Raw genomic sequence first — 15,204 nt, forward strand, 5'->3', positions numbered from 1 at the left:
TGAATTTTGAAAAACAGCCAAAAGTAATATATACAAGAAAAGAAGTAGTCAACAAAAAGGTACCTACATTAAAAATTTAAAAAAAGAAAACCAATAAAACTGACACTGATTGGTTTTGTAATATTTGTGCAGAAGACCGGGAGGAAAATATGATTCGATGCTTGAAATGTAAAGTAGTTTCCTAAGTGGTACCGCTACAAGTTTTTAAATATTTAGTTTATTTTATATAAAATCATACAGAGTTTTGAATGTTATTATAATAAATAATATCAATGTTCACACAAGTTTTGAATAACACATATAATTCTTATTTATTTGATAAATCCTAACATTTATACGAGTTTTTTCTTAAGGGGTATTTGAGCAACTTTACCCTACGTAGTAAGAATAGGACGGAAGAATAACGAGGCTAGTTGTTTTACAGAAAATGTATCCGAATAGATGTCACTGGTTCGATTGCATAGAATCTAATACCGAGCATCTAATTTCCACATGGTTTGAGATAGCGACGAGAAACCGCGAAGAAAACAGCGCAGGAAGGCGCGTCTGTGAAAGAAAAGAAAGAGAAAAATAGAAGAAACACAAAAGGTAAGGATGCCTCGAATATGGAGCTGTGGTGCAATTTCCCGTTTCCGTCGACCCTGTGGCGAGCTGGCTACTTGCCACAGCAAGAACAAAATCTCGTATGCGGTAATACGGTCGTAATATATTTTAATTCCGGCCACCTGATATTCTGCTACGTCTTCGGATGAATAAAACAATGATCGAACGGAGCACACTACCGTCGAAAGAAAACGTGAGAGATTAATATTTGATTTTTTCCCTCCGTCCCGTATCGAATACGTACCCTGTTCCCTATTCGGTGAAACATTTATGGTAATTAGCTTTTTAATCGTCCAAATACGTTGGCTATCGAGAGAATTAAACTGGCGAATAATAACTTGCAAATCACTTTCATCTGTCGTATACGGTAAACCAACAGATTTCGATCTTCCCAGTATAAGGGTTGAAACAGTCGCTTTCGATTAAGAAAATTAACACTCTTCGATTTTAATTAGACAAAGAGGAATTTTTTCATTTGATACCTTTCGAAATTAATATAATACTAATGCTTTTTCGAATTTGTTTAATCGTTGAACAACGGAGTTTGTTAAAATTCGGGCTCTCGCCATGATCCGCTGTCCTAGTATTAACCCTTTCACAGACACCTCTTTGACATAGATGCTTAGAAATCTAGAATACATCGATCATAACCATCTTGTCTATGACAAAGTTAATAATTTTCCTTTCAATTATTCGATGATAATAAATTTGAAGTACGGGTCACTGGTAACCCCCCACAGTGGCAGAACTGATTTAGTCGCTGAACCTCCATCGAAAATTGATAAAATTCCAATTGTTCTTTCTTTCTCTTTTCTTTCTATAGATTCGTAATCAGTGAAGAGTAGAAAACAGCTGATTGCAGATCGGAGGAGTTTGTTATTTTGTTTATAGGGTATCTTGTCTCGCATCTATTCTTCGGTTAGCTCGCTTTGCTTTCGTTGTTGTCTGGATGGCACTTGTTTTTCCACTCGGTTGCAGCGCGATGATGTTGGAGAATGAATGCTATCAACATAATTCAGCGGAAAAAAAATTTAGTAGCGATTCGCAAGCGTCGCGACGAATCGAGATCGATGGAAACGGGAAATCGGCTGCTCTGCTTGGCCATTCGTGTAAACGCAACACGCGAGAGCTAAGCCTTTCAACGAGTCCGACCTGCATCATCTTTTTTTTCCCTCAAGGCGATTCCCGGTCGTCTACTTGCCAAGACGCGTCTTTCTACGCAGCTACTAGTCCTTCGTATTCTTACTCTTCCCACCCCGATTATTGAAATGTTGCTTTTCCATTAACTTTCCATCCTTCTTTCGTTCCATCATCTGTCTGACTTGGTTCGCGAACCTCGCTCGTTGCGGACACCTCAACGTTAGATCAACCGATCTTGGCTTTTCATAGAATATTTTCGAATCGAAGCATTTTCCCACTTTTCGATCGGGAAAGATTCGTGTTCCGATTGCATCGAACACAGTTATCAAAAATAAGTAGCATTTTTGTAGCCTGAAGCTGCAGAATTGATAGACCTGAAGTTGTCAAACGGTATCGATCAAACGAAATCAGAGAAGCATGTGTTGCTATGAAGAGTTTCCTGTGTTTCCAAGCTGCCATGCTGAAATTCATTCTCGGGAATTTGAAGTAAACCAGGCGAATTCAGAGAAAAACTGTACCTTGATATTAAAAACATCATCAACGATGGAAGAAGAGGATGACTGTCAGTCCCCCATTGTCGACGAGAAACTTTCCATCGAAACGAAACTGGACGTTTCAGCAAGTACCGAGTTGGAGATGAAAAAATCGGTTAGAATCTGTTCTCTTAATTAACTTCGTATCATATCTTCATTAAGAAAAAGGGGTAAGTATTGAAGAGAAGGAAAGGAGGTTACGTTCCTTCGATTGAATCTCATTTCATTTTATCGTTTAAGAAACAAAAGAAATGAAAGAACCTATGAATTTTTTGTCAAACCTCGTTTTAGGGGAGCAGAAAATTTTTGGTTAAAAAATATCAAATCTTATACATTCGAAAATGCAAGTTAAAAGTTTAGGAAACCACTTGTTTAAAAAACACGATTATGTGAAAAAAGTGTATTTAGCGTACTTTGACAGGTTAGTACGACGCCATATTGTTTCTACGCATTCTCTGATTAGTTCGTTGAAACGACTGTAACTTCCGGTTACCTTATTTAAAAACATATTGCTTCTTGATCGCTGCGATCAATGAATCCATAGGAGGTGTAATATCGCATCAACGTGACCAAATTTTGATCTAGCCTAACCTAACCAAACCGAGATATGCGAACCAATCAGAAGATGGGTAGAAGCAATATGGCGTCGTACTAACCTCTCAAATCGTATGTTTTAACACTAGATCTATCGACGTTTGATGCACTCTAATTTCTAAGTTGAAAATAATACAGAAAATTAAATAAATACGGGATGAAACAATTTAATATATATATATATATATATATATCCATTCTTTATCTCGACAATAGCCAGCATACATTCCAGCAAAAATACCTCTATAGAATTTATAAATTAAAATAAGAAACTTGAAACAAGTTATTTTGACCCTTTTGGTAGTTCCAGTGTTAAACGAGTGGTTTCCTAAATTTTTAACTTGTATTTTCGAATGTTTCAGGTCGAAAACTATAAGATTCGATATTTTTTAATCAAAAATTTTTGGTCCCTTAAGATGAAGTACAGCCTTTTGATTTTTCAAAGGTACCAAAAGATTCATCAGTGGATCTTCAAGTTCTGACCAGCCGATCTATGGAACTCTTCAACCGAATGGATCTAGATAAAGAGAGAAACGAAGGTTCATCGTTGGATCAGCAAGCGCCGGCAACAGAATCCATACCGGAAGTGGACAACGAGGACAACTGGTTGTCGTATCTCGATTGCGACGCGATCTTCGACGTGACTTGTGAAAATCTGTCCTATTACAATTCGACCAAAGCGGAGAAAGGTAGCGACAGTGATCTCGACGACACGTTAACGTTCGACGATGCTGAAGACTGCGAGACCTTGGCTCGAGACGAAGGCTCGTCGAACGATTCGTGCTGCCAGCAAATCGTCGACGATTTCGAACGATTGCCGAACAGAAATTTCGTTGTTTCGTCAAAAATATCATCGATGGAGATCAAGATCGATCGTCCAGCTGCATCTGAGAATGCAGCTTTGACGGAGGATGAAATCACCGAGAGTGAAATGATAAAAGAAAGTAGCAACGATGGTGACAAAGAGAATTATAATGAAAATTTGCGAGATGAATCAAAGAATCTTGATGATGATAAGATTGAAAAAGAGGAGCAGCTATTGTCCGACACTTACGATTTCTCCAGCGACTCCGACGACGAACAGGAGAGGAAGTTGATTTATTCCTCCCCTACTGTGAACATTTCCGCTTACTTCAAGTTCAGAGATAATTTGAAGGATTCGAAACTAGAAGCAGCCTTGAATCGGCTCGATCCGAAAATGCTTCGCGATAAAGAACCACTGACACTGGAAGAAGTTGAAGAAACGTCAACAAAGGAGCGAACGGATGAGAGTGAAACGGAGAAGAGTTTGATAGAACCTGCGGAAGAAAAAGGACCAAAGTACGTGGAATCAAGGTCTCCGGAGGGATATCTGGAAGAGTTAGCTCGGATCACCGAGTCGAGTTGCCCGAAAACCGAGGAGCAGGTACAGGAAAGATTGAAAAGGATCGCCGAAGGGAAAGCGGAAATAGAAAAGTGGAAGAACGATGCGTTGAAGGATCTATCGGTAGAATTCGAGGAGGTTGAGAAACTCCTCCTGGAACAGAAAGCTCTGAAGAAAAATCAGTCAACCGAGGAGTTCGATAGCGAATCCGAGGAATTTCTGAAAACCGACATCGAGATGCCTTTGACGAAAGATCAAATAGCTGAGAGTTTCAAATCGAAAACGGAGGAGGAGGACAAACGTCGTACGGAAATGTTGCAAGAATGTATACAAGTTATTCCGAGAGACGAAGACACGGAACAGTCCGTAGAAGAATCATTTGATGATGAAGTAAGAACGAAGAAATCTGAAACTTTGAGTACGAACGATGACTCGAAAGCTGTTGAAACAATAGTCGGTGGAATCGTGCAGGACATTATTCTTGACACAGAGGATTCTTTATTTTGGCGGTTTGGCACGGACCAGGAAGAGAGGACGTATATCAAAGGGAAAGTGTACGAGTTCGACGAAAAGAAGCATGGCGCCAGGTAAAATAGCACCGACGATAGAAGGTTGATTTTTAAAAAAGGATTCACAGCATTGTCTGCAGGATGTGACGATGTAAAGTAAACGATATCCGGTTTCAGAATGACCGAGGATTTCCTGAAGAAGCATTGCAAGCTGACCAAGCTCTATCAGACACCTTATTTGAACGACGTGCTCTATCTACATTTCAAAGGTTAATACGATCAAAAATATAATAAACATTCGTGTGGAGAAAGAAAAAGAACGATCGATCGTACATTCGAGTAAAAATTTCAACCTGTCAAGTTTCGATTATTCTGATTTTGAAATTTTCCATCAGGAAAGTAGTACTGTGTTATTGATCCTTTTTTCTAGAAAAATAGAAAATATATATTTCAAATAATTCTGTTCGAAATAAAAAGTATTCCGGTTACAAAAAATCATTGTATTTTATTATTTAACCCTTGAAGAGTAGAGTAAAATTTAGGAACTAAAATTAGGGCTTTCTCCGTGGTCCGCCGTCCGAGGGTTGAAAAACACGTTACAGTGTATTTCTTAAATTTTTAGAAAAAGGACCAATCACAACTGTACGTGTTATCCTATATTACACATTAACATAAAAATAAATATTTACCTAAAATTCAAAAAGATCAAAGGTATCTTGTTTCAGGTTTCTCTTTCATCGAGAATCTAGAAAAGTACACGGGCCTGAAGTGTCTCTATTTGGAGAACAACGGTATCCGGGAGATCGCCAATCTGGAGAATCAAAGCGAATTAAAGAGTTTGTACCTTCACAACAACCTGATCAGCAAAATCGAGAATCTTCATTACCAGACGAAGCTGAACACACTGAATCTATCTCACAACACTATAAGGAGGATCGAGAATCTCGGTGAATCTTGTAGCGGTTGACGTTGGTATCCTTGATGACCTTGACCTTGACGTGCCTCCGCTTTCAGATAGCCTCAAGTTCCTGAATACTCTAAACCTGTCGCACAACTACATACAAGACACCGCTGACATTGAGCATCTCCGATTGCTCGACAGTCTCTCGGTACTGGATATTTCTCACAACAGGATAAAGAGCAATCAAGTTGTTAATGTGAGTCCGTTATGTTTCCTTAATCGTATGCTTCGGGCGGTTGCTTCAAGTACTCCGGACGCGCTTCGAGTGTGATGTAATTTTCGTCTTTCCACGAAAGTGGAAGCACGTTCAGTAACGACGCGTTCTTTACGATTTCTTCTTTACTTTTTTCTTCGGATGTTCCACCTCGAGTCTGAGGGAAGCGTGTGACACCTAAAAATTGTTCAAATCTATTAGTTAAAATATAAATTTTTTAAATTTAATTATCTGAAAGTAAATCGGGAAATTGTACAGATTCTAGGGGACATGAAGGAGTTAAGAGTGATTTGTCTAACGGGCAATCCAGTTTTGAAACTGATCAAACTGTACCGAAAGACGATGATACTGAAATGCAAAAATCTGAGATATCTCGACGACAGACCGGTGTTTCCGAGAGACCGTGCCTGCGCCGAAGCTTGGTAAATTATGATTAATTAATAATAGAAATCTATCGCGAGAAATTTGTGTCTACATCGATATAAAGTTAGAAGGCTGAATTTTGCCGAAAGAGGTATGAAATATTTGAATTAACAAAATTGTTACGAAGACAGGATGCGCGGAGGGCCGTCCGAAGAGGATGCCGAAAGGAAACGGTGGATCGAGGCGGAGCAGAAGAAAATCAATGACAGCGTGCGAGGTGAGTAAAAATCGAAAGGCGAAGGTGAATCAATTTTGCGCTACTTTACCGCCATCGAATCGCATCGAAATCGGTTATCACCATTAAAAATCTTGAACGATTGATCGGTGAATGGTTACCGATACGGTTTCAACCGGCAAGAAATAACCCGTAGACTCGTTAATCGTTCGTCTCGATGCTTAGAAAATTGCTCAGCAATCTAATCTGTTATCCGTTCAATCGATCTCTATTTGCCTGGGGACATGCGCCCGCCCTCGAAAGCCCTGATAAACAAAAGGAAGCTGTACAAACCGGTCGGGACGTCCGAAAAGGAGGCGGAGGATAAGAAGAAGACGGCGGAGGATGAAGAAGAAGTAGCTGCCACGAGCAAGCTCGTGTGCACGAGCAACGAACTGGTAAGAACTAGTTTTGTCAAGGTCTGGTACAGAATTCGTGCTTCGAATAATATCACCCATCGGTCCCATCCACTATTTGATCATTCACCATGCGATACCCCCCTACACGTTCACCGTCTTCTCGATTCCAACGTTCAAGCTCAAGCTGGAGAAGAAGAAAAAGTCAGCTGTCTCATCCCCTTGCGGCTCCTCCGCGTCCTCGTCCGACGAAGAGGTGGAGAACGACGGATTCGGGGAAAAAGTGATCGAGAAAAGCGACGGAAACAGGCCAATGGCGGAGGAAGAAAGAAACCCCACCGTCGAGGACACAGCTGATCTTTTGTTGCCCTGGAAAATCCAGGTACTATCGTTACTCTACTTTTTCAAGGTTCTAAACGATAATTTCAATATTTTCACTATAATCGATTACGCGATAATTGGAAAAATAGTGAAATTATATTGTCGAATTGAAAGGCACCTGTTATTTTAGACGTCGAGGAGCAAGAAGTCGGTGAAATTAGTGGAAGAGCTGACAGAAGTGAACGAGTACGTAGCAGGTGACGCGGAGAGGAAGAGGTTCGGCAAGGAAATTTTGGACGAGAGAAGAAGCATCGACGATCCGCCGAGAGAACTGGCCCATTACGAGAAACTTGTCCCGGAGACGAGCAATGAGACCGAACTTACTGCATGGTGTTGTAAGTTGCAACAGGGGGACCAGGAGGATAGTAAATTACCCGGCAATGCCGAATACGAAAGCGGACGTTTCTTTGCAAACTCGCTTCATTAAACTCTTTCGCTATGGAAGCCGCTTCCTTTCATCTCTTTTTTCAATTTCAGCTAAAGAAGAAGGAAAATCCTTCGAAAGTACCTCCGTCTCCTGCGATATTACGTGCCCGATGAAAATTGAAAATCAAACTGTCTGCAAAGATATCATAGAGAATTATCGAAGGAAAGACGAGAGGTATCCTTTCGGTGGTCAATTAAGCAGCATCAGACAGGACATGAAGGGATTCTGTGCGGACATGGACAAGTTTGTCCAGGACAACAAGATCGTTTTCGAGAATGGCGATGTGAAAGGATTCTGGGGCGAGAAGGAGGTGAAAGAATCGCAGGGAGATGAAGAAACAGAGTCATCGGTCAAGGAAGAAAACGTGAGATGGTGGAACACGAAGGAGAGGAAATTGAAGGTACAGAAGATCCTGGAGGAGCGAGAAGAGAAGGCGAAGAAAATTGAAATCGTCGAGGAAAATGATAAAAAAGAAGAAATAAAAGGAGTCTCGCCTTCTGATAGCGTTTACGATCTGCTGAATTTAAGAACGTGTTCGGAGATTCTTTTAAAAGACGTACAAACTTATCCCAAAAATGAAGAATCTGAATCCTCTGAATCAACAGAAAAATCGGAAGAATCTTCTTCGAGTGCTGTTTGCTTTTTATGTAACGAACTGAATAGTAAAAATCGAACGAATGGAAAATTGAAAATATCTAAAGCGGACAGTCATTGCGAATTGCCAGCCATCGAAGAATCCGAAGAAACGATCGAGGACACTGTTCAACGTAACAAATTAAAAAAGCTCCACGAAAAGGAACCTGTCGATGGTGTATTAATTAATTTAACCGACAGCGAGTCAGATAACGAATCAGTGGTAACTGTGATTGATCTTTACGACGAATCCGCGAAAGGAAGCGAATGTTTGCTTCCGAAATTGAAGGATTCTGCTGTAAACGTGAACGCTTTAAAAGAAGGCAAGTCTAAATGTTTCCTTCGTGTTTCCGAGGGTGTCAAGATGGAAAATGATAACACAGAGACTCATCGGTCGAAGGTTGAAGATTCGAGTAACGCGATAACTTCGAATCATTCTTTGAAACCGCACAAGAGAATTGGCGACTGCGACAACGCGGATGTCGCTGTCAAAAAGTCTCATCTAATCGAAGAAATTGATTCAGAAAGGGATTTAAATAACCGAAAAGTCGATCACGAGGTAGTGGAAAGATGTAGAAGGCACATGATGAAGGAAGCGAAGACGTTTATGAAGAAGAAATCGCCTTTGATCGATAAGTACGTAGAAAATTTTATAATCAATAAAAAGTCCCAAGGAAATGTTATTTCGAGGAACTACGAGCAAATGGATTTCTTGGATTTAACTTGTGCGAAAACGATTTTCCAAAAATCTTTCGACGATTCTGAAAAGTCTCAGAAGAAACTCAAAGAGTCATCCAACGTGAAAGACGTGGAAGATAAATCGAAATTCTACAAGTCAAGTAAGAATTAGAAAGACACACTTTTATTTCAACCTGAAAATGATTATAATTTTATTTTTTATATTTCAGACGTCGAATCAATCGCTGATCTTCTGAAGGATTCGGAAAATTTCAAAAAACATGAGATCAAGAGGAGCATGGATCTTTATAAAGATTTCTGTGAACACTTGGAGCAAAAGAACAGCGAGAGGAAACTTTTGATCGAGCCGGATTTTATGAAAAGCGAGAAAATAGATGCCGAGGAAAAGAAATGCGAAGTTCTATCGTCAATGGAGACGGAACAGTCGAAGGAGGAACAAACAAAGCCATTGATCGAGGTGATTGCAAATGATCCACGAAACCTGGAAGACCTGGAACAGGCTGAAGACCGATCATCCGTTGACTCGGAAGCTTTCACGATGGATCCCGCGTTAAGAGATAAGATATTGAAGAGTATAAACGCCCCAAAAAGTGAGGAGCAGATCGAAAGAGGGAGAAGGTCGGCTGACAAATTGATGAAGATCTCCAGAGAAGCTATGGCTAAAGGGAAACCGATGCTAGATCAACCGTCCAGTAGCTGTATTCAACAATTAGTTAGCAATTTATAATAATAATATATAATAATAAATCCCGTTTATAATAATAATAATAATAATTTCAATACAATAATTATTTTTCATATTTTTATTGATATTCAATATTATTTTCAGGAACCTGACGAAAGCAGAATATTCTTTAAGCATCTATTAAACGACGATTCCTCGAAAAATCTGAAACAAAATGTTAATATAAAAGCAGAAGAATGTAACGAGTTATCCTGCAACGATGATACTAGTCAAAAGAAAAATGATAAAATAAAGAAAAGTCTGGAGTTACAGGTCGTGCAAGAAAACTGAAAGCATTCCCATAGAAAAAAGAAAAATATTAACATAGGTTCTATAAGTTAAGTTACGTCTCTGTATTCTCCTTTTCTTGTATTCAAATAAACGAGTTGAGCTCAAAATCAATTGAAATGAAAAGAAAGATCAACCGAAGAAGCGATAAAACGACGGATGTTAAAATACAGAGTCGACGATCTTCTACTACGTACACTTTATTTTTCATTTTCTTGTCCACACTCACATCAATTATATAATAATAATAATGATGATGGCGGTGATCCGGTGAACCGTAATTAATAGTAAGAATAATTAATCCGTAATTATGCGTAATGACAATCGGCTGCTTGCAAACGAAACAACAGTCTCCGACGTTCTTACGTTCTCGTCGTTCACGAGGACGAATCGGGACCCGAAAATCCATCCTTCGATAATCCCGTGTCCTCTTAAAAGCTTGGCAAAAAGCTCGTGATACTTTTATACGTTTATATAGGATGATATCGGAATGGAATTTTTTCTTTCCCCCCCCTTTTTTTTTTTCTTTTTTCTTCGCAACGTTCTCGTCAAACCTTGTTTCTTACACATTTAATCACTTTTACATTTCCATTCGTCAGAGTTCTTCTCTTGTTTTCTTTTTCTTCTTTCATTTCTATTCGACCATTTCCCTTTCCGTACGTTCAGCTCGTTTATTTCATATAATAATACACACCAGACGAATGTCGTTCTCGCGTGTGCTCTTAAAAACTATCTTATACTGCTCTCTCTCTTTCTCTCTGGCTCATCGCAGGAAGTAAAGAAACGTACAGATACATTATACTCCACTGTTTCTATAATTATTACAATAATAGATTTATAAATTGTTCTCACATTCCCTCACCCATACACACTGATTTTCCCTCACGCGACATCAAGCAGAAAAAAAAAAGATCAAACATTCGCGCACTTGTTAATCATAAAATTGTTCATACACGATTTTCACACGCACACGCACACGCATTCGTTTGCTCCCTAATTGTAAGTTATCCTCTTGAACTATACCGACCATCATCGAGGAAGTGGTTGTCGATGATCAGAGTCAGGAAAGTGTTAAAAACGATCTGATTATTTTATCTTTCTATTTCTAGAATAGATTCAAAGGATTAGAAATAAAAAGAAAAAAAAAGAATTGGTAGAATTCTACGATCATCGATAAACACTTCCTTGGTCACATTTGTGTATACATACGTTTATCTCTTTGGGTTTAAATCTTCGCTTATTATATCGTATCGTTATAGCGTCGGTTGCTCTGTTGCTTCCGTCGCGGTTAATTAGTTTAATTGTTTAATGCATGACAGCCCTTACACGTTACGTTACAGAGAGAGAGTGTGTACCTTAACGACTAATGCTTGTAATATTAAAAAAGAGTTCCTTCGGGTTATCGAACTAAATGAAATGAAACGTCTCGAGAAGCTCGCCGCTACGCGAAATTCTTTCTTTCCTTTATCATTCTCGATTTCATTCTCGCGAACCGGGTAATTAATCGACAAGTTCGGATGAATAATATTAACACTCGGACGGCGGACCATGGAGAAAGCCACAATTTTAACGTAATTTTGTATTTCATAATATTATTTTCATTTTTTTGAAAATTATTCTTCCGACAAATGAGACTTTTATTTAAAAATTATGTATTTAACTTTAGATTAATATTCTTGAATATAACAGACTCCGCTGTTCAAGGGTTAATTGCACGCGTGAAAACCACAAAGTTTGCAAAAAAATTCACGTTCCTTGCCCGGTTAACAGATTAAAATTGAAAATAAAATGGACAGTTTTTTTTTTTATCAGGAACGCGAAAATTCTATCGAATTTGCAATCATGTTTTTGGAGAAGAAATGAAGATTGGGAATCGATCGTTGGGTTGCACTGGCAAAAATTATTCGAACTCTGTTCGTTCGATCGCTTTTATCAGTCTTCTTTGATTCTAGTCCGAGAAAAATTAACGTCGATACCGTTGATTCTTCGCGTACTCTTGATCCCTGTTTTTTTTATTTTTTTTTTATTTTTTTTTTTATTTTTAGACGAGCGTGTTCGCGCGTATTTATTGTGCAAAATTGTGTGTGATTTTCCAAGTCACCTTTCTTCCGGTTCTTAATCGCAACTTTCTCCCGTTTCCTGGTGAACGTGTCTCGTCTTTGTACTACGATCCTTACTCATCTTTTTTTTTTTTAAATTCTTTTTTCTTGTTTTTTCTTTTTTTTCTTTTCTCTTTAAGGAGGATTGTCATCGTGCGTTGGTGTTATCGCGTGCGAAACATTCAACGAAATGTTCCGAAAAGAACTATAGTTATCAAAAGACGTAACGATAATATAAATGCTTCCCGAAAGATATGTCACGACATACTGTCGAATCACGCTCCAAATAGTAAATATACCTTTGCTAAAATATTAAATATATATTTGTAAATAAAAGGTAAAGATGCGTTTTCAAGGTGCAAACAGGTTATTAAAATAGAACGATTCATTGTTGCAGAAATATTTGAAAAAACACTTTGTACTATGATCCAAGGATGATCGAAAGATTGTTGAAGAAATTTTTCTCTAATTTTCGAAGGATTCGAATCGATGCTAAAAGCGACGCGGATAAATTAATCGAAATGCATTTCTACCTTTCTCCTTTGTTAAAAATCAATTAATGAAAATAACAGAGGAACATCGTGTGCGCTGTGTGTCGCAATGATTTCATTGAATGATCAGCATGATTGCAAATTCGATCGAGTATGATCGAGAAAAGTAAAGATTACTCAGTCGGCTAAAAATTTGAATCGTCCTACACTCTCGAAAGAACATTCTTACCATTGAATATTACCGATCATCGGAGAATCGATGAATATCGATAAAGCTCGTCGAACGATTTCCAAAGAAAGGAAAATTTCAAAGACACCGTTTGCTTTGCTCGAAGCAACGAATATCGCTAAAATCGTAGAAATCTGTGTTTTCACTAAAAATTCGCTTGCACAGTTAAAAAGAAACTGTATCGTTCGAAGAATCGAAGAACAATACGACCTACCTGTTCTTCCATTCTCGAAGACTATTTGTGTGACAATTTTTTTTTTCTTTTTTTTGAATTGCGAATTCGAAAATCGAAAGCAACAAATTCTCTCAGCTTAGAGTAGGACCGGATTAAGATTTCTGAGAGCCCGGGGCTATCAAATCTCCGAGGGCCTCCTTGGTTGATAAACCAGTTAGAACAATTGAAATTTATTCTAAATAAAATTAAATAAAAAAACAGCAACGGTAGAAAAGATTTCATTAAACATTTTTCGACTTATTAAATAGAAGGCTTATAGCAGGCCTCCCTGGAAAATGGGGCCCAGAAATGCAGCCCCGCATAGATCTCTCCTTAATCCGGCGCTGACTGGGAGAATGTTTCGAACGAAATCGTATAGTGCTTCGCAGATACGATGAATAATTATTATGAAAAACATTATCTCGTAAACAGTGTTAAAATCTTAAGATAAACAATGTAAGACTATTCGCAACAGTATCATTAATAGAAATGGATCTTACTAATAGGACGCGTGTGTGATGCTCGCTTTTTTTGGCCCGTCGAGAATGGTACCAGGTCGCCTTCAAATTTAATATTTTTTTCACCCCTCCTCGAGAACAAGGCTCGCGACGAACAAGATCATAGAAAAGTCAATTATATTCGATATTAAATTTGACGACGATCCATTTTCGTTTAACCGTGTCGACGAGAAAAAACTCTTAACGAGAATCTCTTAACATCTCATCGATGGACAATGAATCAGTAGACTGGAAACTTGTGAGAAAACTAAAACAATGGAATTTCAATTATTTATCAAATTTCACTGATCAATTTATGACTATTACATGTAAGAATGAAATAACATAATTTTTGCGTTGAGAAATTAACTCCATCGACAAGGTGTTAATTATTTCATCCATCTGATAGCAGGTGAACATTTTCAGATTATTCTCTTCTGGCAAAGGTCGATAAATCATCTCTGAGTTAGAATAGATAACGATCGATCGTGTATCACTGAAAATCATTATTCTTGAGAATTTCGTGATCCATTGCTCGAACACACCTGTTCACTCGTTTATGTACATCATTTGTGATCGACAGAATGCAACATGTGTTTATATTTATGTGTGTGTATTCGGTGAATCAGAAACGTTTGCGTGGCAGGGTGGGAATAAAAAGAAAAGAGAAAAAAAAACACCAAGGAAATATAATGTGAAAGAGGAATTTCGAGTGTTCGATGACTTCAGTCTCGCGTAGAAATCGTGCCTATAGAATGCATTTTTTGGTCCATTCTACGCACGATTCTCCTTATTGAATGAGAAACGAGCTGTTTACAAAGGACACACACAGCTATTGCGACACCTAAAGTGTACACGAGAAACATTCATCAGGCGATATCTCTTGTTAACTGCAGAGTTCATTGAATAAACATACTACGTCACACGTTCATCGTCTAGCTCGATTAATGGGATAATTAATGGAGAGGGATTACCGCGAATGCCTTTGGAACACGTTCGATCATTAACCCTCGAACAGGGTAGCCAGATCGATCATAATTCAAATTCGTTCAAAGATAAACTTCGATCGTTCAGAAGTCAAATTTTTAAAAGAAACTTTCATCAACTGTTATAATTTTAATTAAAACTTTAAATTTTGACCCAGCTACACCGTTCGGGGCTGAACACTAAAACACACGCTGGGTCATCGTAGACCCAGATTCATCGTCCGAGGATTAAAGAAGACATCTTCTCCGCTTCAAGATCTCCTACTTTCTTCTCTTCGCGGTGTCGGTGTTCTTTCTTCATTCAAATTCATAGGGAGCATCCTCTCCCATACGATGTCATATCGGTGATAATGAAGACTGATGGAGGCAACTAGGAGGCTCGTAACGCGTCACAGCAAGGACAAGGATTTTTGTGTCCAGGACAGATCTACACCTTTTTTTCTCGTTATCTCAAGAAGGATAGCAAGGATTATCTTCCCTTTGAATCGATGAAAAATTTCGGTGTTTCTTCTACTTTCGGAGAAGGACAACGTTGAATATCTTCTCTTCGAGTCCATGAGAAATCTACACCTTTGGTTGTTATTTGGAAAAGGATAACACGGACTATCTTCCCTACGTTTTCTACA

General features: G+C 38.5%; 1 protein-coding gene across 1 annotated transcript; it reads left to right on the top strand.

Moving 5' to 3' along the window:
• Positions 1-2,207: 2,207 nt before the first annotated feature.
• LOC117604401 (defective transmitter release) lies at positions 2,208-10,203 on the top strand. Its single transcript, XM_034324391.2, has 13 exons — positions 2,208-2,391; positions 3,316-4,820; positions 4,920-5,011; positions 5,468-5,689; positions 5,757-5,899; positions 6,176-6,339; positions 6,472-6,557; positions 6,819-6,952; positions 7,092-7,292; positions 7,422-7,626; positions 7,769-9,190; positions 9,260-9,762; positions 9,880-10,203. Exons 1-13 carry the CDS (start codon positions 2,287-2,289, stop codon positions 10,063-10,065), a joined length of 4,968 nt encoding a protein of 1,655 aa, XP_034180282.2. The 5' UTR covers positions 2,208-2,286; the 3' UTR covers positions 10,066-10,203.
• Positions 10,204-15,204: the final 5,001 nt, after the last annotated feature.

The sequence above is a fragment of the Osmia lignaria genome, chromosome 7 (genome assembly GCF_051020975.1).
Source record: "Osmia lignaria lignaria isolate PbOS001 chromosome 7, iyOsmLign1, whole genome shotgun sequence".
Taxonomy (NCBI): domain Eukaryota; kingdom Metazoa; phylum Arthropoda; class Insecta; order Hymenoptera; family Megachilidae; genus Osmia; species Osmia lignaria.

Excerpts from the sequence above, each read along its gene's own strand:
- LOC117604401 (XM_034324391.2), top strand. The coding sequence starts at position 2,287 with ATGGAAGAAGAGGATGACTGTCAGTCCCCCATTGTCGACGAGAAACTT. Across the intron at positions 6,340-6,471 it reads CGTGCCTGCGCCGAAGCTTG|GATGCGCGGAGGGCCGTCCG; the intron begins GTAAATTATGAT and ends TTACGAAGACAG. Across the intron at positions 6,953-7,091 it reads TGTGCACGAGCAACGAACTG|CTCAAGCTGGAGAAGAAGAA; the intron begins GTAAGAACTAGT and ends CCAACGTTCAAG.